This window comes from Buteo buteo, chromosome 7 (genome assembly GCF_964188355.1).
Source record: "Buteo buteo chromosome 7, bButBut1.hap1.1, whole genome shotgun sequence".
Classification (NCBI taxonomy): Eukaryota; Metazoa; Chordata; class Aves; order Accipitriformes; family Accipitridae; genus Buteo; species Buteo buteo.
In genome coordinates, this window is record NC_134177.1 from 7265947 (window position 1) to 7293649 (window position 27703).

Consider the following 27703-nt stretch of genomic DNA (forward strand, 5'->3'; position numbering starts at 1 on the left):
GTGTGACAACCTCTGAGCTGAAGTAGTTGAAAATAGGATCTGGAATTTGCGATTATACAGTCTCTGATCCTAACTGATTATTTTTCTAGGATATTGTTCAGTCAGCATTCTACTGTCAGATTTCTACTGTCCTATGGGAGCATTTATTGTTTATGTTATAAATTAAGGATGGTAGGGATTGAGTGCATTCATCATGCATTTCAGTTTTCACTAAAGTCAATAGTTTAGAAGGAATGCAGGATTGGCCTGAAGTAAAAATCGTGATATACAGCTCCATCCCTGAACTGTCTGTTCATATCCTTTTCCCAATCAGTTTTGAAAAAAACCGCTGAGGTCCACTTATACTTATGTGCAAATTCAGAGTTTGCCATTCACTTCAGTGAGAGTGGATTTCGGTCCTTCGTCGATGTGAACTTTTCACTCTGTAGGTGTTTTTCATTAGCAGTCAGAAACTTGTGGAGTAAGAAAACCATATAAAGCATGGTAATTCAGGTTATTGTGAATAAGCACAGTCATTCATGTTACCCTTACAAATATATTCCAGTTGCCTCAATGTTTTAATCAGAAGCTGTACTTTAAAATGAGCAAAAAAAAGTTTCTGTGTAATATAATCTGCTTTTAATGAAATAAAATGCATTTGAGTCTTCAGTATGCCTGCCTATCTTAATTTTGCTATCTTCTGCTTTACGAAATAATTACTTTTGTTTTGATAAATCAACTTGTGCAAACAAGGTGAAAATTGATTATGAGCTGATTAAGTTAAATAAAATATCAACATAAACACTTACGTAATGTAGCCTGGCAGCAAAGTGCTTATTCTTAAAAAGGTGAATTTTAAAGATGTATTTTCTGAGAGTCCTGTTTCTTCTGAAAAACCTCTATAAATTCAATAGGTGACATTATAGATAATCCAGTAATCAGTGTTTCACCCGCCATTTCATGGACCCATAAACTACTGCAGTTTTACTTACATGACTCTAGCAACTATTAATGTATGTAAATAACTTGTGAAACATCTAGTTATCACTCTGCTCATATTAGCTCTTTCATACTAATGATTTATTTTCATTTTCTCCAGGATATAGACCTGCGGCTAACTGGATTTGATTTATAAGAGGGGATTCTGCAGTAAATGGCTGCTCTCTTCATATTGCTGCTATGGAAAACAGAATTGTCAATAGGATGTAGTCTGATAAATAGTGCTGAGTGAAGATGCAGCTTCAATAAGTGTGAAATCAATGGAAGATACTTACCGCATGAAAAGCCTTTTGAGATTTTTCTGACAGGCACCTATTTAGGAAACTTGATCTGTTTCCTTCGGCTGCCCTGTTTTTACACCAGTGGATACAAATCAGATTGCTTCACTGTAGTTACACAACTAATGTGGGACCATGGCCTTTCCAAGATCCATGTGGCTGAACTGTGTATGGAGAGCGATGGTAGTCCGCCTGTTACACATGGGATTGAATGCCACTTTTGCTTTTTGTATACTTGGATTTTTGCTTCACGCTGCAGCTGTGTCCTCCCAAAAATTGGATGATACCAACCCAGTGGTGACCACCAACTTTGGCAAGATAAGAGGGATTAAGAAGGAACTTAATAATGAAATTTTGGGGCCCGTTATTCAGTTTCTTGGGGTTCCATATGCTGCCCCTCCAACAGGGGAGCGCCGCTTTCAACCTCCTGAGCCTCCGTCTCCCTGGGCAGATATCAAAAATACCACTCAGTTTGCTCCAGTGTGCCCCCAGAACATTATAGAAGGCAGGTTGCCTGAAGTCATGCTTCCCGTGTGGTTTACTAATAACTTGGATGTAGTTTCCACCTATGTACAAGATCAGAATGAAGACTGCCTCTATTTAAATATCTATGTCCCAACCGAGGATGGTGAGTTAATAGCAGGCGAAACAGGGAGATCTTTTTATTTTCCTGTTCTACGTTCTAACAATATTAATTCACGTGTACTGGTAGCACGCATGGCTTTCTTTGTTTGCATGCCAGCCTATTACATGTATGCATGCTGCTTTTCTGTGTATGCATCTGTCCTTGGTTTTGGTTTTGGTTTTGGTTTTCTTTCTGTCTACGCTCATTTTTTTTCTTCCACAGCACGTGTATTTTTAGGTCAAAGTTGGTATCTAATTCTCATTGCCACCCACTGACTTCTGGGAAGATGCATCAACATCTTATCCATTGCATGTGCAGGCACAACAAGTTGAGAATCTTCCGCACCTAATAAAGCAGGTCATATTTAAGTTAGATAGTGGTGTTGCATGCTCCTACTGTCTGTGATGGAGCTCCATGTTATTTTCTAGTCTTCTATTCATTTTTCAGTCAAAAGAATATCCAAGGAATGTGCCAGAAAACCCGGCAAGAAAATTTGTAGAAAAGGAGGTATGTATAAAGTGGACAAAAAAAAAAAAACCCGGGGGAAAGATCGAAACCTTGCAAAGGAAGAACGACTAATACAGCTGAAAGAGGCTGATTTGATGATGCTGTGAAGTGAACTGTTAGGGACTGTCTTGTCCTAACGAAGCCAGAAAGGTATTTAAAGAGAGGACCGTGTAAAATAGATGAGAAGATAACATTCGTAGAGCCTGAACTCAGTTGCACCTGATCATCTCTCTTGCACTAGCTCACGCTGACCTTATTGGCAGCTTCTCTGTCTTGGCCTCGTGGTGTAGAGGAGTGTCTGTCACTCGTACGTAGATACAGTATGTTGTATATGCATGCACAGGAGGTAGCTCATATGCCTGGGGCCTGGTACTATTGCTGTTGAAGTCGCTGGTACGGCTCCACAGCTCTATATTCAGTCGTATAGCATAACGACTACGAAGTATTGTAGCAAAGCAGAGCTGAAAATCTACATTGTCTTTCTACGTGATACACCCTATTTCTTGGAATGGTGTTAACTTTCCTAAAACGTAGATGTGAAACACTTTTTTTCTGTTTACACGCTTCTAAAAGTGAGCGGTGATTTCCTTTATTATGTGGTTACAGCTCTCTCTGTAAAGCCGAAAATCTCTTAATAGGGGTGTAGAGAAATGTTAAAATATTGTGACATGGCACTTTGGAAACTAGGCTGCTTTTGGAAGCTTTGGAAACTTGGCTTCTACCCTTCTCATGTTAGATAGTAAGGGAGAATTTGCAGATTTCTTTGTGAACATTTGCAAGTTCCCAATGCAATTGATATGCGATAGAGAAGGTATATTTTGGTACTGATTTAAAGCAGGTATTTGGTACTAGTTTAAAGTACTAATTTTGTACTACTTTACACATTTGTTTTACGTCAAATTATTTTTCTTTACTGGTTTCTTTAAAATGAAGTGTTATTTAATAGCTGGACTACGTTTGAATCTAGAATACTTTTTAGGGTAAACAAAGAGTAGTGTGGACATACACGGTTGCCTGTTAGCTGTAATCCATGCTTTTTATATCAGTTGCTATGGGTCCCTGTTATTCCAGAACAAATACATTTTAGGAAAGTGTCACGGCAGGAAATTGTTTTAGAGCTGGGCAGAGTTCAACTCTGTAAACTCTGTATTAGGTTTTTAAGGCGATGACTAGGCATCTAAATGAAGGTGGCCTTATTTTCCAAGGTTTTTGCTCTTACAGCTCGTACTGACTGTTACGTCTAGCTAGTTGTTAATTATTAATTGTTAATTGTAGTTGCTCAACGTATGCTTTTTTGGATGTCTAAATCCACTTTCAGTGACTTAAGGCTGAAAATTTGTTTTTAAAGTGTCGGGCTCTGAGGCAACTTTTGAGGTAATGTTTTCTCTATTAGGGAATTTTTGCTCAGTGCTGTAAAAGTACGGTTGTTTAAGCTGGATTCCCAAAGTTGGAAGCAAAGATAAGCAGGGTACTGTGAGCAACGTCACTTCTTCACACATCATTCAAGTTAGAATAACTGCTGTCATTTATATGCATTCAATTAATGTGCAGTGCTGCATCAGTTATTACGCAGTTCATCAAGCGTGTGTAATTAGCTGAGCAACTTTCACTTCCTATCACCCAGACACTGATTCACAAAGTCATGAAGATGCAGATCTCCATCATTGTTCTCAGAAAGCATCTTTTCCTATGAGAGAATATTTAAAAAAAAACAAAACAGAAAAATAGCAAAAATAAAGGGAGGGAAAGCCCCGCAGATGAGAAAGTCATGTTTATTGTCCTGTGAGCCTGAAGGAGAATAAAGAGAGAGTTACTTAAAATTCAGCACGTACCTTTCCAGTTAAATTAGTTGCACACACAGCACAATAAAAAGCAGCAGAAGCTTACCTTTTCCCGTTGACAAGTGCAGAGAGCTCCTGAATACCTTCAGCCTGGGCAGTTGGCATAGCTGTAGTAATCTCTGTTCTCCGAGTAACTCATGCTCTACTCAGCTGTATATGACTGAAGATTGTCCTTGGCTCGGGTTGCCCCCCGTACCTAGTAGTAAAAGGAATCATGTTGTAGAACAAAGTTGCGATAGAATCATAGCACCTTGGAAACAGCATTGGTTTTGTATGAGAAAGAACAAAGGCCCAATATTCTCTCTTTTGCTGGATTTTTAGGTTGCAGTCATTTCATTACATTTAGTGATGAAAATTACTGGAAAGAGAAAATACAAAAACAAGAGGCAGGCTTTTACACTATCTTTTTAATTAATAAAGGATATCTAAATTCGAAGTGACTGAGCCAACAACCGTATGCTATCCTATATATTGTTTGATTCTTTCTTATTACATGAACTAGGTTGAATTAGGTAAATAAATTAGTATCTATACTTAATTGTCAGCTGAGGGACATGAGAAGATTCAAGATTTTGAAGAACAGGGAGTAATCTGATGAGAAATGAGAGAAATTCTATCCATGAGTCATGGTAGAGATCGTAACAAGCATTATAACCATTACCACCTGTTGGTGGGATTTGGATATGCACACTGCAGACACTACAAAATGGGAGGCTGGAGTTGGGTGAAAAGGAATGAGACAATATAGCATGCTTTTTGCTAAATATAGATGCCTGTATTTCAGTATACTTCATCTTCAATTTGCTGATTCACTAGATAAAGAAACATCATCTGGTTTTTGTGCCTTTTCCTTCAGGTACGTGAAGGTCAGAGGTTACTAATGCTGTGATGGGCATGCATACAAGCAGAAACCTCTCTGTTTGCTAGTGCTGGTTTTAGGAAATCTGTGCAAAGGCATCTAATTAATTTTGTGGGGGTTTTTTAGAGGCTAGACTCTGTAATTCTAAATTTTAATAGAACCTAGGTTATATTGTAGGTAGCACCATTTTACTGACTGATATTAATTATATTGTTGATTGCAGGGTATTTCCTGAATTTCCTGACAAACTTTAGCATCATTTCTAGGGAATACCTGAGTGGTTTTGCTCTCTGTTTGGTATTTCAGATCTCTATTTTACTTTATAGTCAAAGCACAGATATTTTACTTGTGATCCAGAACGGCAGGGTGACTTACCATCTCTTAGGAGGACTGTACGTCCTGCTTTAGCTGCATGCCTCTGCTTTTTTAATACTCTCTATTAATTTCTTTGCATTGCAACAGTTTGCACCATGAATTTCCTACTTTAATGACAGCTACGTAAAGAAAATTTTAACGTGATCACTAATACGACCACTAAAATACGACCAGGTATTGTGTGTTCTGCACTTGGGATGGTAGTATGCACTTTCTTATGAACCTGTACTAAAGCCTTCATATTGCCTGAAGATAGCTGAATGTGGAAATGTGAAGGTGTAGTTTTTGTAGAGAATACGATGTACGCTCAATGTCATGGAACTAGGCACGTGCAGTTTTGGATACATTAGTATTTGTAGGAGAATTGGGAGTAGAATAAGGAAAGAAATCACTTGATTTTTGCTTTTAGGTTTAGGAATTATCAGTGGCTAAGAGACCGCCCAGTTTCAGTGCCTTCTTCACACGTGGATTCTGTTTCTTATTCTAGTCGGTGCAGTGAATAAATTTTAAATGCAAAGAATCATGATCTGAACTACCTCATTTGAGAGTGTAAGATTAGACAGCTCTATTAATATTTATGCCTCCTAATGGGCTACTTGATTTTCAGAGCAAGGCTCCCAACACCATACTTCCTGGGTTATGGCTGTGGTTACTGTGGTCACATAGGAACATATATACATACATACAAATACATTCTTGGAAATGAAACACAAATCACAGTGCTGTAATCTCATCCTGTTTTGATCATTCATTGTTTTCAGTAGAGAATCTGTTACAACAGTTGTGATTCGTAAATGGCACTGATGACTTTAAGGCTTTTAAGCTTAGCAATATGAAATATTTTTTTACAAATCTAAGCAGAAATGGAAAGAGTACAGTTTAGCCTGTTACCTTGTGTTTCTCTTGGGTGTTTGCTCCAAGACTCCATTTAGCCATCCTAGAACTGTTTATTTATCACATTTTGGAAAGGAGGAATTAATGCAACATGTGCAGTTCCTATGGACTTCATTGAATGAAATTTTTTCTGTATACCTGTTTCAGCTCTGAAATCAACCAGAAAAGGATAAGCTGAGACCTGCTAAAATGTGTATTTCCACTGATCAAATATCAGTTTGTCAATCGAGTATCAGATTCTTTTTTTCTAAATATGTAAAGTAGAAAATAATATCAAAGTAGCTGACTTGTAGATAGTATGTTGTCAAAAAATGATTGAAATATTCTATCTCCATGGCCATATAAATGAAAAGTATGAAATGTAAGGTGTGAACCTCCATCACTGCAGACTGAGCTATGTCAAAATATGTTGCATTGCCCATAGACTAAGAACATGCATTTGCAGACCATTACCAGGGCTTATGGTGAGTGAGAGGTGCATCAAAGCCCACAGAGCTACCTTAGTGCATATTTTGCTGTACATCAACCGTTACAAAGGGTGTATATCTTCATTAGGCCACTTTGAAAATTCATAATGAATTATTTGCCTGTAGTATATTTGTGTCAGTAGTTGCCTGCACACATTTGAAGTTTTGCTCCCATTCACCTTTTCTGGCTTCTGGCTGAAGAGCCCTCATCCTCATTCTGGCCTCGTGAGGCCGGATTTCATCCCTGCAGTATCAGCAGGCACAGATGTAGCCCATAATCCTGAACTCCAGTGCTATGTATTGAGACACCAAGATTGTTCTATTTTTCTGTTCCTTTTTGAAGCACTGTATTCTTGTTTTCCATTCCTCAGATACCACTGCAGCATTTCCTATTATACTAGTAATACATGGAAGAAGATAATGAAGCAAACATTGTCTTGTACGGACCTTTTCATCCTTTCACAATCTAAAGCTGTTAGTGTCAGTTAGCTGCATTTTTCAAAGACGTGCAGTAGGTTTATGTCATATTTGAAATAAAATAAAATGCTTAAACTCTGATGTACTTTCTACAGTCCTCTTTCTGGGTGAGCCGATGCTTGGCAATAGAAAACTTTGCAGACTGCATTTTAAGACTCCAGTCATCTTAAATGCCATCAACGCTGGTCAGAGTCCTCTGTAAATGTCTGGTTGTTCAGGCTCTGAGCTCTTGCTGACCACACAGTCATCGTGCTGTCATTGCTTTGTTCATATACCTTGACACTGCTTATAGCTCTAACAGCTCTTAAATTCTGATCTAATTCCATTCCTTGTCCATTATTTTACTGCTTGCTTTTCATTTTCTACATCCTCCCACACACAGGCTCTAAAATAGTACTGTTACCCTGATAATACTAAGTCGGATAAAACTGCTTTGTGCTTCTTCCCCTGGCCTTTCTTGGGTTGGACTAGTTGTACTCAGTAAACAACTGTGAGATGGTTTTCCTTTCAATCTGCTAGTTTCTAATTTATCATTTAAAGCCAGAATGGACAAATATATATATTAAAAAAAGGCTACATAAGTATATTTGTACATTTTCAGGAGGAGTATATGAGTAACTAATATGACTTTTGGGTAACTATTTTCTGCTTGCTTTTTTGGTCATTTATTTCCCTGTATTGTATTACTATTTCTTTCTCTTCTCTGTGTTCATGCTCTTAATTTCTTTGTTTCCTTATAATACACATGGATACAAATATTTTTAGTGTTCTTTGCATATTTTTTGAAGCTTGAAACATGATGCTTACATGTGTCAAACCGTTCTGAAGGATCATCTCAATTATAATGTTAATAATCTGCTTATAACTTGAATATTGCTCCAGTATAATTTCATTGGGTTTTTTTCAAGTTCTTCTCACTTATAATTCTTTAGCCCTCTTCATTTTTACTTACTTTATGTTGTCAAATTTACATGTCTTCTCTATTTTGATATGTATAGGATTATTAATTATACTGTGCATTCAGAACCCAACTGCTTTAATTAGCTTAACATAAATGAGATTTGTTTTTGGGATATCAAACCATTTCCTTCTGTTTTAATATTAATATCTGTTATTTTACTTTCTCATGCTTGTAATAATGAAGATTTATCCTAAAAAGAAGCAGCACTGAACAATACGAGGCTAAGGAAGTGGGACAAGGCTGACTTTAAGCCATGTTTGCACTTATATTTTAACGCATTGCTGGGACCAGAGTGGTCTCTGGCCAGAATCGGAGCCACCTCAGGGCTGCTCTAAGTGAATGCAGAAAATGCAAGACACATGGAAATGGCACAGTCCAGGTGCTGCAGCTGATTTTCCCTTCCAGAGTTTTGCCAAAGTGTTTTGAAACACTTCAGCAGCAACAATAAATCACGTTGCTAATTCCTCTGCTGTGGGAATTCTTTTAATATCCCCTTATGCTATCAGAGCAGTAATCAGCATCTGCCCTGGTAGAGTTTTCTATATGTTTTTTATTGAGGGTGGCTTTTGCCTTTCCTGTTCATACTAATAGTACAGTAAATGCATAGTAAGTTTAGTCTTAGGAACGTGTTTGAAGAGAAGGAAAATTACCTGGCTGAAGAATTTCTGGTTCTTCAGCTGATAAAGCTCTGGCAGAAGTTCCTTCATTGAAATACCATTGCCTTGTAAAGGTCTGTCCACCAAGGGAGGCGGAGGGAGAATAAATCTTCTGCGGGGTTTCTGCGTTAGCAGGGGTATTGCCAGTAAATGCAACCAAGATGACACATTTTGGGAGAAGATCATAGCTAGTATGACTGGTAAGCTTTAACAGCAGCTGTGCTGGACTGCTGTGCCCTGAAGGAAGGCTCGCGGTCCTGCAGCAGCTGTCAGGGACGACTCTGCACGTGGGCCTTTTCCCAAGTATTTTATGGTGGTCCAGGATCTGTCCCTTTATGTTGCAGAGGAATCAGAATACAGTTTGCATGCTCTTGTGGGCGCTATTTGCATCTTCCTTCTCTCAACGGTAATTTACAATTCAGTGTCTTGTGAGATGCTGAGCTATCATAGGATTATTAGGTCTGAGCTACATTAATGTCAGTGGGCTTGGATCAGGCCCTGCAGAAGCGAAGTACTGAGGTTGCTCGATATGATTTGATAGTTGTTTAAATAATGTTTTTTATCCTTATACTATTTTATAATGTGTGGAAAATCACATATATAGCATATATGGAGAGAGATAAGCTAGTAAGGCAAAATCTATAGGAGAGAGACAGCCATTTATTATTTGTATTTGTTTTCTGGAAAGCTTCCATTTGTTAAATTTCACCCTTTTTGTAAAGGCCTTCTTTAATTATTAGCTGAAAATCAGGTATTTATGTAATTACCATAATTATATCTACACATCTAGTGTACTTGCAATTATTTCATTAAAAATTGTAATTATTATACAATTATAGGGGATAATGACGTCCTTGTAACATGTTGCAGAAGCCCTAATTAAATAGTGGCATAAATGAATTGGAAGTGATTTTGAAGTTTTGAATATTGTTTTATCAGAAATATCAGAAGTGATTCATCCACATTATGAACTGGCAGTAAAACCCCTCCAAAGTTATTTTGAGAAAAGATTTCACAGAGCTCATGGAAAAGGATTTGTCTCTATTGCCTTTCTGTCTTTACTTTCTGTTCTCTATATTCTTACACCTAAAAACTATCTGCAGATTTTTAATGGAAAGGTGCATTGTGTAAGAAGAAGATTGCACAGCTTGCTGAATCTTTCTAGAAGGCTCAGCCCAGAGCAAATAGGATCTACATGCAAGCACAGTCTGTACTTAGACATCCTTCTTCTATACAGAGGGAAAAAACCTATCCAACAGTTGGTTCAAGATGATGAAAAAGCTCCACTAAATGTAAGGACATTTTCATTATGTGCTGAGTTTCAGTGATCTGCTTATATATTGGAATGTCCAAATAGTGCCACTCCAGGTGTTGTGGAAGGAGAAAAAAAATTCCTCTTGTAGCACAGATCCATGTGATGCTCCAAGAAAAGGAGTTGAACTAAGCAGCATGGATACAGAGGAACCCTGTGGAGTGTCTCCCTTTCTCCCCTCCAGAGTGGGTGGGGAATGACAGGCAAGGATAATATATGCCAGAATCTACCAAAACCTCAGGATCACAGATTTCTCGTCCTCTTTCATGTCAACATTCTGTAGTGTACAGATGATCTCTCTTCTTTCCCTTCAGTTAATTTTAAAAGTCATTGAAAATGGCAGTAAGGCATATAAAATTTTTAGGCTCATTTTATCATTCTGGTTTTTTTACATCTAATATAGCCTGTTCTTAACTGATGGGTATGTAACAGCGTACCTATGGCATGACTGGCAACCATGCAGCCACCCTTACCGTGACATCCGCCTCGGTTTTGCTTCTAAAGACAGCAGCCCGCTGTCGGGCTGAGGCTCTGGGCAGACTGGAGCTATGTACAAACCAGCTGGAGGGGCCTCCCATCTCTCTTGCTTACCTCCCACCTACCAGCTGGGGCTCCTCCTCCAGTCTTTGCTCCCAGTTTTGTTAGGGGAATGACTCATGCACATTCTTCCCAGTTACTTCGGATGCATTCAGGCAGACCTGAACAAACCTCCTGTTTAATTCGCTTAATTCACGTCAGCTCGTTTTTGCTCAAGCCTGATTAAGGAGGGTTTGCACGGTCTGCTCTAATGCAGAATTTTGATGTCCCACAAAAGGATGGGAACAAAGCTGCAAGGAGCAGGAGATCCTGGAGGTAGCAATAATGTCCTACCGTGCCTCAAGATGAAGAAAGACCATCCATCCGTGGCCTGGAGAAGAGCTCCCTGTTTCTACCATCTCGTGTCTAGGTTCCTTGTTGAGGCAGCCCATACAAGAACCAATTTGCTCAGGCGGCTGTGGTGCTTTTCTAAGGACTTGCTGCCCTCTAACCAGAAGCTGATTGTTGTCAAGCTCCCTTCCAGTGCCCCGGCAGGTATTTTTTTAGTTTCTGCCAATGCTGCTCTCTGCTTTTCAGTCTTTAATATATTAATATTAACGTAGTGAACAGGCAAACAGAACATACCATTCACCAGCTGGATCTAGCTAAACCAATGAGAATTTAGTCTCTCAGAATCCTCATTCCCAAAGCAATAGTTTTAATAAGATGGACCCAGCGGTAAGGGAGTATGAAACATGCGTTTATCTGTGTATGTGTGTATACATATATGGTCATAATCAGATTTGAAAGCTCAAAGGAAAGCTAGTACTATTTGTCTTGATTGCAAAATTGATATTGATTCATATGTTTTCATATTTATTTTAAAGTGCCAAAGAAGAATTTGGACTTTTTTTAAAGTTTGAACTTAGTTGCTGAAGGCCAGATCTAAGGAACTTACGTGAGCCAAACAGCAGATTTTGCACAGTGTATTGGTTTTATGTGGCAAGGTTTTGGTAGCGGGGGGGGTTACAGGGGTGGCTTCTGTAAGAAGCTGCTGGAAGCTTCCCTTGTGTTCGAGAGAGAGCGAGCCCATACCAGTCGGCTCTGAGACGGACCTGCCGCCGGCCAAGGCCGAGCCAATCAGTGATAGTGGTAACGCCTCTGTGATAACATTTTTAAGAAGGAAAAAAAGTTGGGATGCGGAAACAGCCGCTGGGGAGAGGAGTGAGAACATGTAAGAGAAACAAGCCTGCGGACACCAAGGTCAGTGAAGAAGGAGGGGGAGGAGATGCTCCAGGCGCCGGAGCGAAGATTCCTGGTGAGGCAGGCTGTCCCCCTGCAGTCCAGGGAGGTCCACGGTGGAGCAGATCTCCACCTGCAGCCTGTGGAGGACCCCACGCCGGAGCAGGTGGGTTCCCGAAGGAGGCTGTGACCCCGTGGGAACCCCGCGCTGGAGCAGGTTCCTGGCAGGACCTGCGGATCTGCGGAGAGAGGAGCCCGTGGAGCAGGTTTTCTGGCAGGACTTGTGACCCCGTGGGGGACCCGCGCTGGAGCAGCGCGCTCCTGAAGGACTGCACACCGTGGAAAGGACGCATGCTGGAGCAGTTCGTGAAGAGCTGCAGCCCGTGGGAATGGCCCACGTTGGAGATGTTCGTGGAGGACTGTCTCCCGTGGGTGGGACCCCACACTGGAGCGGGGGAAGAGTGTGATGAGCCCTCACCCTGAGGAGGCGAAGCGGCAGAAAATAATGTGTGATGACCGTAAACCCCATCCCTGTCCCCCTTGTGCCGCTGGGGGGGCTTGGTGGAGAAATCCGGGAGTGAAGTTGTGCCCGGGAAGAAGGGAGGGGTGGTGGGAAGGTGTTCTGAGATTTCGTTTTATTTCTCATTACCTTACTCTGGCTGATTTGTAATAAATTGAGCTAATTTTCCCTAAGCTGAGTCTGTTTTGCCCGTGACGGTAATTAGTGAATGATCTCTCCTGTCCTTATCTCGACCTGCAAGCGTTATGTTATATATTTTCTCTCCCCTGTCCAGCTGAGGATGGGGGAGTGATAGAACGGCTTTGGTGGGCACCTGGCGTCCAGCCAGGGTCAACCCATCACACACAGCTACCTGCTCCAAGACTGCTTTTGTTAATGGTATCCCCCATGAGCTATATAGCAATTTGGATCCATGAAATATTGCTGTATATGGCTGTTGTAGAGGCAGGTTTATTTTGGGAAATTTCAGAAGAAATCATCAGGCTCTAAACCTGGATTTTGAAATCTTAGTCCTTTCCCTGTTTCTCTATGATGCTAAACTCAGACAAAGTAGCTCTCCGTATGCATCAATTAACAGCTGTGCTATGTGGAACAGGAAAGAGAATTAAGTTTGTTTTCTACACTTCTCAGTCATTAACTGAGCCATTTGTTAATGACAAATGGATTACTTTTGCCGGAAACAGTAACTTTTGAAACAAAAAATAATTGCTCTACTTAAGTGCCGAAGCACCTGCAGTCTCTTTTATATGAATTCTCCATAGATGAAGTCTCACGTAAAGGAAGAAACAAAAGATGTATCGATTGTCTTTTCCTGAAAGTGCCATGAAACCCTTGATTAACTGGCAATTCTTGCAGTGTTGCAGTTGCAGTTCAAGTATTGAAGGTATTACCTGGCCAAAAGCACGTTATGATACCAGGTCGTGGGAAACGGGTGCTTGGGTTTTATAGAGACAGGGATGATTGCTGAAGAGGTCACAGCAAAAGTCCCCCCTCCCTGGTCCTGAATCTAGGCCTGTTAGCAGAAATCCCTCGCGTCCCCTTCTGCGTGCATTATATTCTGTGTCGTTCACATGCAAAAGAGAACATTGCCCCTTGAACTGTGAAAGAGTCGTGTGTTTTTGACAGGCTTGATTTTGTTTCTTTTCCCCGACGTCTTTGAAAGATGGCTGCCAAAATGTGGTTAGGCACGAGAGGGGCGTTTGCTTGCGGAGGTGAGCTGGGAGACAGAAGATGAGCTGAAAGAAGCAGGAAGGGGATTTGACAGCAAAGAAGGCTCCTGACACACACGGTGAAGCAGGTGTACGCTGCCAGGCAGTGTGCAGACCAAGCACAGAAATGGGATTAAAAGGCTCTTTCCCTCTAGGCAAAATAAGACCAAGAAGAAGGCAGCGCACAATTCCACCCTGCAGTTTTAAGTGGCAGAAACTATTCTTCTCTCCAGAGTTTGCTAACATATATTAGTTGCTGTTTTTCTGCCCAGAGCTTTGACATACTCAACTGCAAGCTACTTTGGGCGAGTATAGGCACAACAAACAAGCCGCAGTCAGATGAGAGAGGAAGAAACAAGTAATTCACCAGAAATGCTCCATATCCCTTCCACGCTTGGTATTTGCACTGTGCGAGCGATCTGGCTGTCACCCCTCTCTGTCCAGCACCTGGGCATGCGTTAGAGGACGTGCCACAAAGCAGGTTTGACCCAAGGTAGAGCAAAAGCTAGCCCTTAATATCGCTCGATTAAAAATAGATAAACTCAGCAGTAAGCTGGCTTTTGGCCTGTTGTTTGAATTATGAATATTCTTCTAAATGCTGTCACTTCCTTAAAGAAGTACAGTGGTTTCTTTTGAATTTTAAGTGACTTTGGATTGAAACTCTGTGTGAGTGATTATCTGGCTCAGTGAATACTGTTGTTATTATTAGCAATTTGGGGGTGTTAACCTCTTCACTGCTGAAATCTCTAAGTGTAGCATGACATTGTACCGGCACTCAGGAACTAGAAAGGTTAAGAAGCCATTGAAACACATTCAGGAAATGTCATAATTTTCAGGCTGATGAAGTGCTAGCCTGGAAGAGAACAAAGAAGCGATAATAATAATTACATTTACTTTATGCTTGTGAAGAAGACAGTTTGAAGGCGAGCGGGCCATAGACGGTAGCTCATTTTTGGTTCTGCCCCCATTAGTTATGTCAAATTCCTGTTTTAATTCTGTAACCCCAGAAGTGTGCTGTTTAAATGGAGCTTGGTTGCAGAGGGATGATTTGACACAAAGCCAGCTGTCCCTTTCCAGTCATTCTGGACCTCACTAGCCTTTTCCCGTTCCCTCCCTCCTCCCCTGGCTAAGCAGCATCTGGCCCTCTCCCTCTGGTGAACTCATGTGACTCTATTTCAAGTATAGATTTAGTTATTAAATCTGGAGATAAAGTATGGATCTGTTCCACTAATCAGATACTACAGTGATTAGAGCCATAGAAGTACTTGGAGAGATCAATTAGATTAGATTATCAAATCATTATAAGCAAACTCTTAAAGACAAAGCAATAGAAAGTAATCTTGTGTCACTGTATTTCTGTAGAGAATATTTATACTCTCTTATTGTTTGTTTGCCTCTATTTTATTTACATGTGCTAAGACTGCAGTGGCATCAAGCCTTATGCTCAGAACTGGGCTGGAGGACAGAATAAACCAATTTCTACAGTAAAGCTCTCTTTGTAATGCTGGTCATAGGCTAAAGGATATTATTGCTTGTACTCTAGGTGAAAAAATACATGTGTATGGAAATCTTACTTTATAAAGCAATCGGGCAGTTTCTTGGGGGAGCTTATTTCAGATCTCTGGGGTTAGGCACAAAGGCTTCTGCTCTCTCGCCAGCCTTTTATTCTCTCTCATCTCATTCTGTATTTATTATTTTGACTGTGGAATCTTATTTGAACTACTTTTATTGCATAAACCTTGTGTTATGAACCAACGCTAGCTAATTCAGATGAAGGTTTGTGATTCATTCTTCAGTAGTTTGTTTTCAGGGCTCCTGTGAAAATGGTTTTCCAGTGTGTAATAGCCATTCGGGTCAGTCCTAAGCCTTGAAGTTGTGTTTTCTACAGGCTGCAGTGTTTTTTCTTAACGTGTGTGTGTGCGTGTATATATATATGAGCTTTTCTTTATTAATATATATTTTAGTAAGTACTCCAGCTAATGCTAATATACTGTTTTCATGAGAGAATTGGCAGAATAGTATACATCAAAGGCAACAATTAGTGTATTTTCATTTGACTTGTTCAGCCTATTAGGTTGTTAAATTTTGCATAGAAAATCATTAGCATGTTTAATTTGGGAAGGAAGCTCTTGGAAGAGGAGTTGTGGACGTAAATCAATCAGTGAGCAGGCTCTCATACAGTACTACAACAGCAGCTAGAGCTCTGAAATACCGTGAAATATTTTCCCCTGTTATTAACTGTAAATGCAAAGAGGTGAAAAACCTGCAGGATTATCACCAGCTTAGGAGTTAACAAAGAAGCTTCTGATGGTTTTGTCCAATATTAGAATCTAGAGCAACATTGTATCTGTCCTGGTTTCAGCTGGGATAGAATTAACTGTCTTCCTAGTAGCTGGTACAGTGCTATGTTTTGGGTTCAGTATGTGAAGAATGTTGATAACACACTGATGTTTTCAGTTGTTGCTCAGTAGTGTTTAGACTATAGTCAAGGATTTTTCAGCTTCTCATGCCCAGCCAGGGCACCTGACCCAAACTGGCCAACGGTGTATTCCATACCATGTGACGTCCCATCTAGTTTAGGAACTGGGAAGGGGGGGGCAGGGATTTCGCCGCTCGGGGACTGGCTGGGTGTCGGTCGGCGGGTGGTGAGCAATTGCCCTGTGCATCATTTGTACATTTCAATCCTTTTATTACTACTGCTGTCATTTTATTAGTGTTATCATTATCATTATTAGTTTCTTCTTTTCTGTTCTATTAAACCGTTCTTATCTCAACCCAGGAGTTTTACTTCTTTTCCTGATTTTCTCCCCCATCCCACTGGATGGGGGGGGAGTGAGTGAGCGGCTGCGTGGTGCTTAGTTGCTGGCTGGGGTTAAACCACAACAGTATCACATGCTTTTCTTTCCGAATACTGGCATAGAAGTGTAGGTTTGCAGCTCTTCTTTCAATGAGGGTGAAGGACATCCAAGTCAGGCTTGACGTAACATAGGTCACGGTTTGTTCTTTTTTCTTTCCCTAAAACTAGTTCAAGAACTGTTGCATTGCAGGTGATGTTGCAACTGTTATGACTGTTGCTCACTGCTTCAGAATTAGCTGAAGTTGAAAAAGTGACTGAAAAAACTCCGAAGTGCCTTTCCGCCCATCTTTATTGGGAGCATGTGACCTGACATTCTGGCAATTTAGAAAGAGTTATCTGGTATTAAATAAATTCAAAAAGGTTTTGATTTTGACCAATTAAAGTCAAAGAGGAAAGGTCAGAAATCAACACCAAAATAGAACAAATATTAACTAAATATTCCATCATACAGCAGCTAATCAGGGCTTTTGTGTGCCCTGCTGTGCCAATATCTATTCAGAAGCTAGTCATTATGTCTCTGTTCTAAAAGAGAACTAATTTTGAAGACTTCTCTGTACTAAAATCAAGTAATTTACTGCCCTTTTTGCTCTGTTTTTATGATGTTTTGCCTGATTCAACATTCAGTGCTAGACATAGTGGCTTCTGGTTTTGTCCGTGCACTTTTCAGGTTCAAATTTCTTTGAGTGCAGTTACTATTCGTTGGTGCCAAAGTATTTGATTGCCTTCATAAACTAGGATATTAAGCGGCAAAACTGATGCAAGCATCAGGATTACATTATTGATTAGTTTGAAGGCACAAAAATCCATGAAGTCCTTCCCATCGGGGTCCAGTGGAAAGCGCCTGTACCCATTTGCACACAGTGGGTAAATTTGTGGCCACGTAAAAGTCAATCGTGAAATTCAAATCACGTGTTACAAGACCAGGCCCAAATTCCCATCTCTAAAAGATGAACAGACAGAGAGGGATATACAGGGATTTGAATGTTTGGTAGATTTTGAAGATTTTGCCTGAGGTACATAAATATCTTTTCCCTTTCTTTGTTCTTTTTTTTCTCCATTCTTATTTTCTTGAAATAATTTCATTCCTGTCTTGTATCATAGCCTCTTCTATAATAACAAATCTGTTTCACCTTTTTCTGTACTTCTCTGTTTCCTGCTCTCATAGTCTTATTGTGTCCGATTTGTCTTTACTTCATGTTTCCATGTCCTTTTTTTTTTTTTCATTTTAGAAACATTTACTACTTCTTTAAGGCTACAAAATGAGCTATTCATTTGCCACTATATCCTTTAATTTTTTCCTTTGCATTGGAGATGGAGAAACTAGGACAAGAGAGTGAACCTCTGCAAAGTCACACACAGAGAGGGAAAGAGACTGCATATCATTGTGGAGCTGGAATTAAAACATCCCATCCTTTTTATTGCATGTTTATATTTTGGGGCTGGGCTGTTTATGATGCTCCTGGGCTGCTTTTATGGTTCATGTAGCTGAAGCAATGCTTCTTGTCTTTAATTCCTGCACAACTTAATCCTGATCTTTCCTAAGTGCAAGTATTTGTCAGTCAGTTACCCCCTGTAGGGGTGAGAATCACGTCTTATCTTAGCCCATGAAATATTTTCTGCCTCCCACTTGTCTTGCTGCCTTACAGCCTCCAAATAGGGAAAAAGAAAGGGTTGCTGCAGCTTTTATTAATTATTTACGTGCTGTTATCAAACATTCCTAGAGTGCCATAAATATACAGGCTTTAGTTCAAACTTGGAGAAAACAAGTTCCCTGCTCTAGAGAATTTACAGTGAAGAAAAGACAACAGAGGTGAAGATATAAAGCCAGTGGATGTAGTAAAGTAGTGCAGAATACAGGAGTTTTGATAAGAAGGGATTGCCATAATACATGGTGTGAAGGAGAAAGAGAGCAAGAGTGCTTGGATGCATGCACGGAGTGCCCAAAGAGGAGAAAGAGGCAGCAGTAAAAGTCAGTAACAAATAACGTACAGGGATTACAAGGAAAGCAAAAGGATTGACCTGATTTGTGTGTTTACCACTCAGCGTCTTAGTGGTGCCCTTTCAGCTCCTGAATATAATCATTTAACTCGATGGGTGGCAGAGGCAAGCGCATGTTTCAAATGGAGACCGACGTGCTCGAACAGGTCTCTCTCTCCACCATGGCTAGCTCACGTGTGCGCCAGTTAGTGACTGTTTCCAAAAGCCATCTGAAACCATGGGAAATGGCCCCTTCAGAGGAATTAATGACATATTCAGCCCCTAGCACAGGGCTTTCTTTGGGCCCATGAGAGTAGCTGCTGTATTTCTGTCCTTCCCAGAGGCAGCAGCGTGATGGCAAAGTGCTGCATCCGATGCACGCTGACGCTGTTTTTTGAACTCGGTCCCTAACCTCCTGTAGAACCGTTATATTTTTCTCCTTTTTTTTCCAAATACAATTTTATTTTTAGATGCACGAAAGGATGAGCACAAAGAGTAAAGTGTATATCAGCAACACAGAGTAACCAGAGGTGAATAGGCTAGACTTAGCTTACAGAAATCCACAGACGCTGACGTTATTTCCCAGTGACTTTGTTACGGTATTACACATTGTGTGGCAGCGTACGTTGTATGGTAGTGTGCAGCTGTCCCATGTGGTACAGTTGCTGCTATGGAGATCACTTGAAATAATGGAGTATTAAATGGCATAATCTATGATAGAGTAATCGGCCATAGCATAAAAAAAAGCCATGTTAAAACAATACAAATTGTTGCCTAGAAAAAACAACGCGTCTGGGTGCGATACTGTCTCACCTTGTTCTCCTCAGTGCAAAGGGCTGCTCTGAATCACTTCTGACCACGTTACCAGGGCATCGCTTCTTTTCTGCTCAAATGCTGTTCATTGTACTGAAGAGCTGCGGAGTATATTCAGAGACTCAGATTGCACGTATTTAAGGCCCTCAATTAAGCATGCTCCTAAGGAGACCAGTTGTGGAACCTGGGCTTATCCAGGGGTAGTTCGAGGTAGTCATTAATTTAAAGATTTGCCTGGTGGCAACTTTGCCATTTACTGTTACAGGAGCAGGATTTGTCCCATAGTTTGCTGAAACTGGAAGGCTGACTCCTAGGGACGATAAAGCCACTGGATGTTGCTTTGGGAGTTTAAAGTGGTTGTAAAATTTCTGTAAGTCTAGTTATAATGTTATTATAAAATAGGCATAACTGTAGTCACCATATGAATTCTGAGCAAGACGAATGTGCGGTCGTGTGATTTCGCCCTGAGCAAAAAAGACATTGCTGTTGGCCTTCTCTTCTTGCAGTTGCATTTATTTGCTTATTTACTGTAACTTTCTTTTTGCTAACTTTAAGAGGGAGCATTTTAAGGTACAGGTGTGTAGTATATGCATCTAAGCCTGTGGACAAAAAGATCAGCCAAAAGCTATACACGGGAATGAATACATAATCAACAACCTTGTACTTGCCTGTTATAACAAAATAGCATTAAAGAACAGAACATTTGACTGTAACGTAAGTTGCAGTTACTTCCCTGCCAGGGTAGCAATCCTCTTGAGGCTGTCATCTATTGCAACTTGAGTGATTGCTAATTGCTTTTATGAAAGCACCAGCTTCAATTATATTTTTAGTGTGTCACCTGTACAGCTTTATATTTGCATGTATTTAGCAAGGCATTCATGCAACGCTGAAAAAATTAGGAGACAATCCTACAAAACTTAGGTTCACATTTGAATTGCAGCATTAAACACACTGAAGCCACGGAACAAACTGTATTGTACCTATCACGCTTTCAGTTTGGAAAAGTGGGAAGAATGCAGTGTTTCGCTAGCTGTGAAGACTGCCCACACCTCCTTTTGATCTTCTGGGTTTGCACCTGGCACCGATGAAATGCTGTTCCCCAGAGCAAGCGCTTATTATTTGTTAGCCGCTTTTGGTGCGAGACGTCACAGATCCAGCAACACGCCCGAAATGCTGACTGTTCAAGCAGATGGTAAGTGCTTAGCGGTTTTATAGGAAAAGCTGATGTCCCCGATAACTGACTTTACTGAAAGTAGAGAGGGCCTTAACAACCAACACATCTGGGGTTCACCTTGAGCTTTGCAGAAATTCAGATTTGGATCCAGACTGTCTGGCTTGCGCCAATGCCTCCTTCAAAAAAGAGATAATTAAAATGACTTTTATGTCTTCCTTGGACTCACCATGTCATTTGTTCTGGCAGCAAATGCGACAAAATTACTGTACTTATTTTAAGTTTTCTATGTTATCTTAATGGCCCAGAAATTTTTAAAAGGAGGTTTAGATTGTGTAGAATACAGCGACAGCTGCATTAATGCCAGTGTTTCTATGAGCAAGGCTTTCCAATATCCATACCCATTTTGTGGTCTGTGGTAGGCAGGATTGAACGGCTTTATCATTTTGCTCTCTTTTAGTGAATCAGAGTAATTCCTCACAGTAATAAAACAGAGACCTGAATTAGCAAAAATCTGATCCCTAATTGACCTTATCTTGCTGCCAGTCTGATGTAATCCAGATTCTGACGTGATCTTGCCCTCCTTTCTTGTGAATAGTGAAAGAACACTCACTCTCATTGATTAAAAGCCTTAGTTTTCCTAATAAAAAAATAAATTAAAAACAAAGCATCTCTTTCAGGCATTTTCCGCTTCGGGAATATGTTTTATTGGTTTCCACAATTAAAATTACTAGCCATTTTTAAATTGAATATGTTGCTGATATGACTCTGCATTCTTGGATACATCTGTGTCTTTGTGTATAAGGCAGTGTCTACAGCAGTAAAATTCTGCTCCAAGAGCAGTATAGCAGCTAAAAACTCTGGTACCTAACAGTTTCAGGAGGCAGGTGTAGGTTTTCTTTCTCCCTCCCCCCTGCTTTTTAAAGCAGGAAGAAGGAACTGTGTTACATATTTTTAACGGAATGGTATTCAGATTAAGTATTACAAGACAGACTCATAGTAACCTACTGATTACTTTGTGCTTGCGAGTTACCCTTGTAGTAGCTGATATCATTGGTAAAATGGTGATACAGAAAATACATGTTGTTTATTAAAGAACTATTGCTAGATGAAGTTAAGATGAATTTTTAGGTTTTGTAAATCAAAGCAATATAAAAATAAAAGCTAAGAGTACATTTTAGGCATTTTCAATCCTATTAATATTTATTAAACTACAGTTCTGTAGATTTCTGTATCTCAGATACTCTGTCAGATAATAACACAGGGTTGTCTGAGACAAAAATTAATTTGGATTCAACTGAAATCAAAGTGAACCGATTTCTTCTTTTTCATTCCTCTGACTGACAGAAATGCATAAAGTAGAAAAGTCAGAAAAACATAATAAGTAGATTTGAAAAGTGCTTGCTACTTTATACATCATGGACAGTTTTAGAAATAAAGATGTGCAAAGTTCTTAAAAAAAAAAAAAGAGAAAAACTCTATTTAATCCTTTATTACTATAAAAATTTAATAGCAATGCAACACTGAGGATTACAGTCCAGCCTTCACAAGTGCTTCTGCCACGTTGTATCAGTTTTCTTGTCCACATCCTTTGTACTGTTCTGGACCATAGTTTATGGTACACTAGATTTTTCAGGGAAAGCAAATAATGCTCACTTCTGCGTAGCAATTGCAGGGAAAGGGAAGGCAGAATTTCCTCGCTGGCTGTAGCAGTGTTTTACCACCAGTGAAGCAAGCGGGTATTATATATCAACACAAACGCATTCTGTATTTATTTGGTTAGATCTATACATTGGTATACATGTATCTTTTAGCGGTTTTATTATGGTAATTTGAGGTCTGTTGGCTGAAGAGCCTAATATAAATACTAAAAAGTAGTTACACATATGATTTGGAAGAAAGAGAAAAAATGGAAATGATTTTCTTCATGTGTGTAAAAACGGTTGAAAGGTTTGGAAATTTAATCTTCTTAAATTTATTTTTGCTTATCTTGGGCAGAGGGGAATATTTGATTTAGCTAATCCCAAAGCTTTAGGGGTCTTTTTAGGGGTCACAAAAAAATACCTCAGTTATCTACATTGGGGTCCTAACTTTAAGTAAGAGAATAGGACTTAGGTTGTCTAAAATATTTTTTGTTCTTAGTATTCTCCCTTTCAGAAGTTAAATTTGACTCTCTGACTGCCTCTGAGTTGAAAAAATTTCTCATTTTCCTGGCTGCTGTAGGCTTTTCCTGGCCCACATTTCTAATGTGAAAGACAACAAGATGAGCTTGTGTATTTTGAAACTGTTTTGGAAACTAAAGTAAACTTTTTTTCATATATAACAGAGGGGAAAAAAAGGGCACACCCTATTTGTTTCTTTTCTTCCCCTCTGCAGGTCATCTTTAAACTGACTCTGCCTCTTCATATTTCTTTTTAGAATGAAAATTTCGGTCATAAATCACAAGGAACATTATGGCAGAAACACTGCCAAAAGAATTTGTCATTTAAAGTGGAAAATCCGACTGAAGCTTAAGTATAGGTAGCAGCAAACTGTAATGTAAAGTTAAAGACTAGAGTGGAAGGCAGCCTCCTTCTTTGAACAATAACCATAAATATTTACACTTCCAAAACAATTAATAATTCATGACACACAGCAGTCATGGAACATACTGTGTTGATGCTGTACGGCTGTATTTTTGTTTTTTTTTAAAAAAACCAACACCTTTAATCCCAGGGTGCTTTGTGAAGTGGTTTTCACTCACGGCAGATTGACTAACATCGTGTCCCACTGCGGCTGGGCCATGGGTGCCAGCTGGTACCAGGTAGTGTCCGTGGCTCCTGTTTGCCTTCCTGTTGTGGCATACGGCTTCTCCCCAGATTTATTACAGGTACTGGCAGTAGGGATTCCTATAGATAGAGTTGCTTCACCCATTTGCTTGTTTTTCTTAGTTTAAGTTTGAGCAATTAAAGTCATCTATGCTGGTATCCGCTTCAGGCTGAATTTTGTGGGAAAAGCTCAGTGAAGACCTCGTAGCTGTTTGCCAAGAGAAGGGAGAAATGCCCTGTTTTGTCTTGAGAAGAAAGTTGTTGCAGCTGTTTGATGGAGGACCCGTGTTCCCCCTTGCTCTGAAGCAGGCATGGGGTAGATGTGAGCATGTAATTATAAGACACCAGGCTGTTTCATCAGGCATTTGCATAAGAAGCCAAATTAGATTAGTTTTAACTTAATTCTGGTGTTTCCTAACCTCCCAGTCTTTGACTCGGCAACCTTAGTGTTATTTTAATATAGTTTCTTGAGATTAATACAGAGAAAGAGGCCCCATAGGTCCTATAAGTCTCATAACCACATGGAAAATCTAACAGGAGACGTTTCTAAGAAAGAACAGGAAAACGCATGTTCCTATGGAAATGAGAAAATGTCTCTTTATGGTGGCTTTCAGAAAAACTCCTGTAAACTACCACAAAAAGAGGGTGAATTCTTCATCCCTTTGAAATCAAAGGGATTTGCTTGAGAGTTTATGTGATTAGCACAGAAAAGATATCTGCTGCAGCAGAGGCAGAAGGATTTTTTTAAGAAGCCTTTAAAGTGACACAGTGAACTATTAAATTCTGTAGATTTCTATAGTAATATTCTGTAGGATCCCATCATGTTTCTCACAGCAGAAAATTCATACTTTTAAAGTATGCTTATTTGCATTATTTATAATCCAAAGATAAAATTCAGACTGTTTCTTTCAGAAAAAATTTATCATTTTCCCGTGTTGTTGCCTGAGTAGTACTGCGTGTTCACATAAATTCTGGGGTGGTGTACTGGAGCAGAGGTAGTTACATTTCCCTACAGCTGATATTAACGTTGGATTAAGAAAGCCACAATAAGAATTATCGACTTGATCTTCCACAATTAAGCATTAGTCTGGTTTAAAGCTTTAAAGTATCAGACAGTACAGCAGTGCAAGTTCCAATTAGCATTGTAGCTAATGCATATATTGGTGTTCATGTGAAATAAACATGCCAAAGAGCATAATGCATGTATTATTTTAATGCTTGTGGGGTTTATTGTGAAATTAATTATAACTCAGGATGACAAAAGAGTTATGTAGATGTTGTTCATATTAATTAAAGCAAAATGCACTAATAAATTGATTTTTTTCCTCCGTTATAAGAATAGAAAGTCAGAAAGGACTTGCTGCCCTCACCTTGGCCCCTATTTGAGATTACAGAAAAAAATACCTTGAGCTACTTTAATTTGCCTCCTTTTTCCCAAATTTTTGGCTTTACCTTTTCAAGGAGTTTTCAGCAATTGCAAAGCTTAGAAATACATTAGCTGAGATTTTCACGTAGCTTTGGCTTCAGAAGGCTTAAAGAATGACATGACATATAGTGAGGTTTGTGATTTACAAATAACGTGCAAGCATTAGCGTGACAGTGATAATCTGTCACTGCAAGGGTACAGCCTGCGCTTTTCCTGGACCCACGATGGCCCTTGGGTTTCATCCAGCTTTTTGGGAAGACACTTTTTCCCCAGGGGAGTTTTAAATGGATCGTTACATTTTCCTGAGTCTCTGGCCCAGAGCGGGGAACCCCCGTTACAGGGAGGCAGCAGATATCTCCTCGGCGTGACTGCCCGAGTGCCTGCGTGGACAGGTTTATTGCAGCGAATACTTCTCTCTCACCTTAGCCGGAGAAATAGTCACTCTTATTGCGGGTTATATTAAAGAAGCATCCTCCTTTGGCTGTAAAATCTCCATCCCTTCCTCCTCTCGCTCCCTTTTGTCCCTTCCCCCTAGCAAAAAGCACATCCTACGGCAGCAGAACCAGCAGCGTGAATTCAAGTACAGAACTGTACAAGAGAGAAAGGAGGTTAAAAGCTCTTAAAACATATGGTATGCTTTGGCTTAATAGGAGGTAGGTGGCAATCTCCACAGGGATGCAGCATGGTTTTTTGAAGCATTTGTTTCCCAAATACCTTTTTATGATTTTTCCAGCACAGACATGCAGTAAGTGAACGTAACTAGAATATCTGCTGTTGTGTAATACGCGCCTTCTGCAAATGTGACAGTGATGAGTTTAAGGAAAGAGGAGGTGGCAACAAAAACAAAGACAAGAAGTGCTGTAAGGACTATGTAGAAATTAAACGCAGGTGCCATTTAGGGTATTGCTCTAGAGCCTGCTGATACTGTTTACTTCCCTGCTGAGGTAGAAATCTTTCTCTGCTAAAAGCCTTCACAAGAGCGCTGAGGACATCCCCGTGCAACAGCGTATTACAGGACACACATTTGAGAGGAAAACTGTTAAAGCCACCTCTTAGTTTTATTGAATTATTACCGCTCTGAGAAAAAATACACTTTAGGAAAAACCCAGCTGTTAAACGTAGCGCTTCTGGAGTGAGCGTGTTTACTTCAGCGTGGCATTTAAAAAGTATTTATCCCAAAATCAAACCGCAAAAGCTCCAGCACTGGCCGTAAGAAACAGATTTACAGACCTGGGTTACTTCTCCTGCAAGAGCTGGCTTTGAGAGCGCTTTCTTCAGCAGGGAGTGAGTGGCTGCGTCCAACCCGGCGAGGGGGCAGGCAGAGGGGGTCCCCACAGTGGGACCTGCCCCCATGGTGGGTGTCAGCGGGGGGAGGCTGAGCTCGCCAGGACTGGCAAGGAGCACTGCAGGAGCAGCGGGCACGGGCTAAATTGCAGGTTAGAGATGGCAGAGTAGCTCATTTCCATCCCTTCCCTTAACCTCCTCGTCTCCCTCTCCTTCTCCTCCTCCTGCTCTCCCTCCATCCCCGTTCTCTCACTCGCTCGCTCACTCTCCCCAAAGTATGTGTTGCGGGTGCTGAGGCAGGATCACAGAGCCTTGAGCATCCCGTGGCAGTTCGTAGAGCACTGTGGCGATTTATTTTTCGTTTATTGCACAAAAAAAGGACTCCCATTTCCCTACGCTCTGTCCGCACGCAGCTTCTGTTCCTCGGGATACAAAGGGAGAAAACGGAGTGTGTTCCTATAAAAAGTAGGTAGAAATTTTAACCATTGTCTAGAAGGCCTCACAATATTGTGACTGCCGTGGCAGGTGAATAATGAGCCACTATGCCGGGCTTCCAGCTAAATGGGGCTTTGTCCCGTCTACGCGGCAAAGGCATCCAGAAGAATGCAGAGCAGTTTTCCAGTATACAATGAATCACTCAGTGAGGCCAAGTGACACTCTGCGAACACTCGTCCCAGATATTACAGCTGTTGAAGGAAGCTGCTTACGAAACAAGGGTAGGCTCAGTCGCTTCGTGACCTTACAGTTCCTGCACTGTAGGAAATAGTTGGGGTAACTCTCTGCAGGAACAGCATTGCTTTTAAACCCACAAAGCTCTGCAAATGGAATTACTGGAGTGTTAGAAAGATATTATCTTGGGACCTGACCTGGTAGGATATACTCTGAAAACAATGTGGTAGCCATTTGGGTAGATGGCATACATTTATTGGGAGAGGGATATTTAATTCAGAAACTTGGCAAAACAAAGGAAAGGAGTACCAGGAAACGGGAGATTTGTCTCTCCCCAGCTAGGAAACCCATCACAGTTGTAACACACTTGGTGAAATGAACTTCTCCTTGCATGCTTAGCTTCTGCTACAGAGGGAGCTGTGTCAGTAGTTAGGTATATGAGTGGGAATTTGGGAAGTTTTGCAAAGCGAAACAGATAGTTTAAATGGTACGGACCTAAAAATAATTTCCTCACTGGGTTTACAATGTGGAAGAGTTCTAGGTGTTGTTGCTGTGACCGCCGTAGTGTGGTGAAATACTGTAATTTAGCTATCATCCCTGTTTCATTACTCCCATGATCAGTCACATACGCTGTGTTCTATATTGCCCTGTATAAGCTCTCAGACTGGTCCGTGAGCAGCGACAGTCACTCTTATGCACTAGCGCAATGGGAATATATTATTTACAGGTTATACTTGCCTTCAATTTCCATCCAGTTTTTTCCTTGAAAGTTTTGTGTGTTTCAAAAGTAGGTACAGTCATAGGTAAGACCACATTCCAGCTAGATTTGGGAAAAAAAGTTTAATTTGAACACTTACCCACTGCTGCATCACTTTCTTTACTTCACGGATAATCAGTTTCTTAGTGTTGATAATATACATTATTAAAGTTCACTTTCATTTTAATGAATTTCTGTTAAGAGAGATTATGTCCCAGTGATTCAC

At 40.3% G+C, this 27703-nt stretch overlaps 1 protein-coding gene across 7 annotated transcripts in view; it reads left to right on the plus strand.

The window, feature by feature from the left end:
* Positions 1 to 1391: 1391 nt before the first annotated feature.
* NLGN1 (neuroligin 1) overlaps positions 1392 to 27703 on the plus strand; it is a 316082-nt gene continuing 289770 nt past the window's right edge. For 4 of the 7 annotated variants that reach the window (XM_075031404.1, XM_075031406.1, XM_075031407.1 and 1 more), the window contains exon 1: positions 1392 to 1884. In XM_075031404.1, the coding sequence (XP_074887505.1) occupies positions 1392 to 1884 (493 nt within the window). Of the gene's footprint in view, positions 1885 to 2328; positions 2389 to 9368; positions 9378 to 26487; positions 26500 to 27703 lie in introns of all 7 variants that reach the window. The other 3 variants (XM_075031403.1, XM_075031405.1, XM_075031409.1) reach the window with 2 other exon arrangements.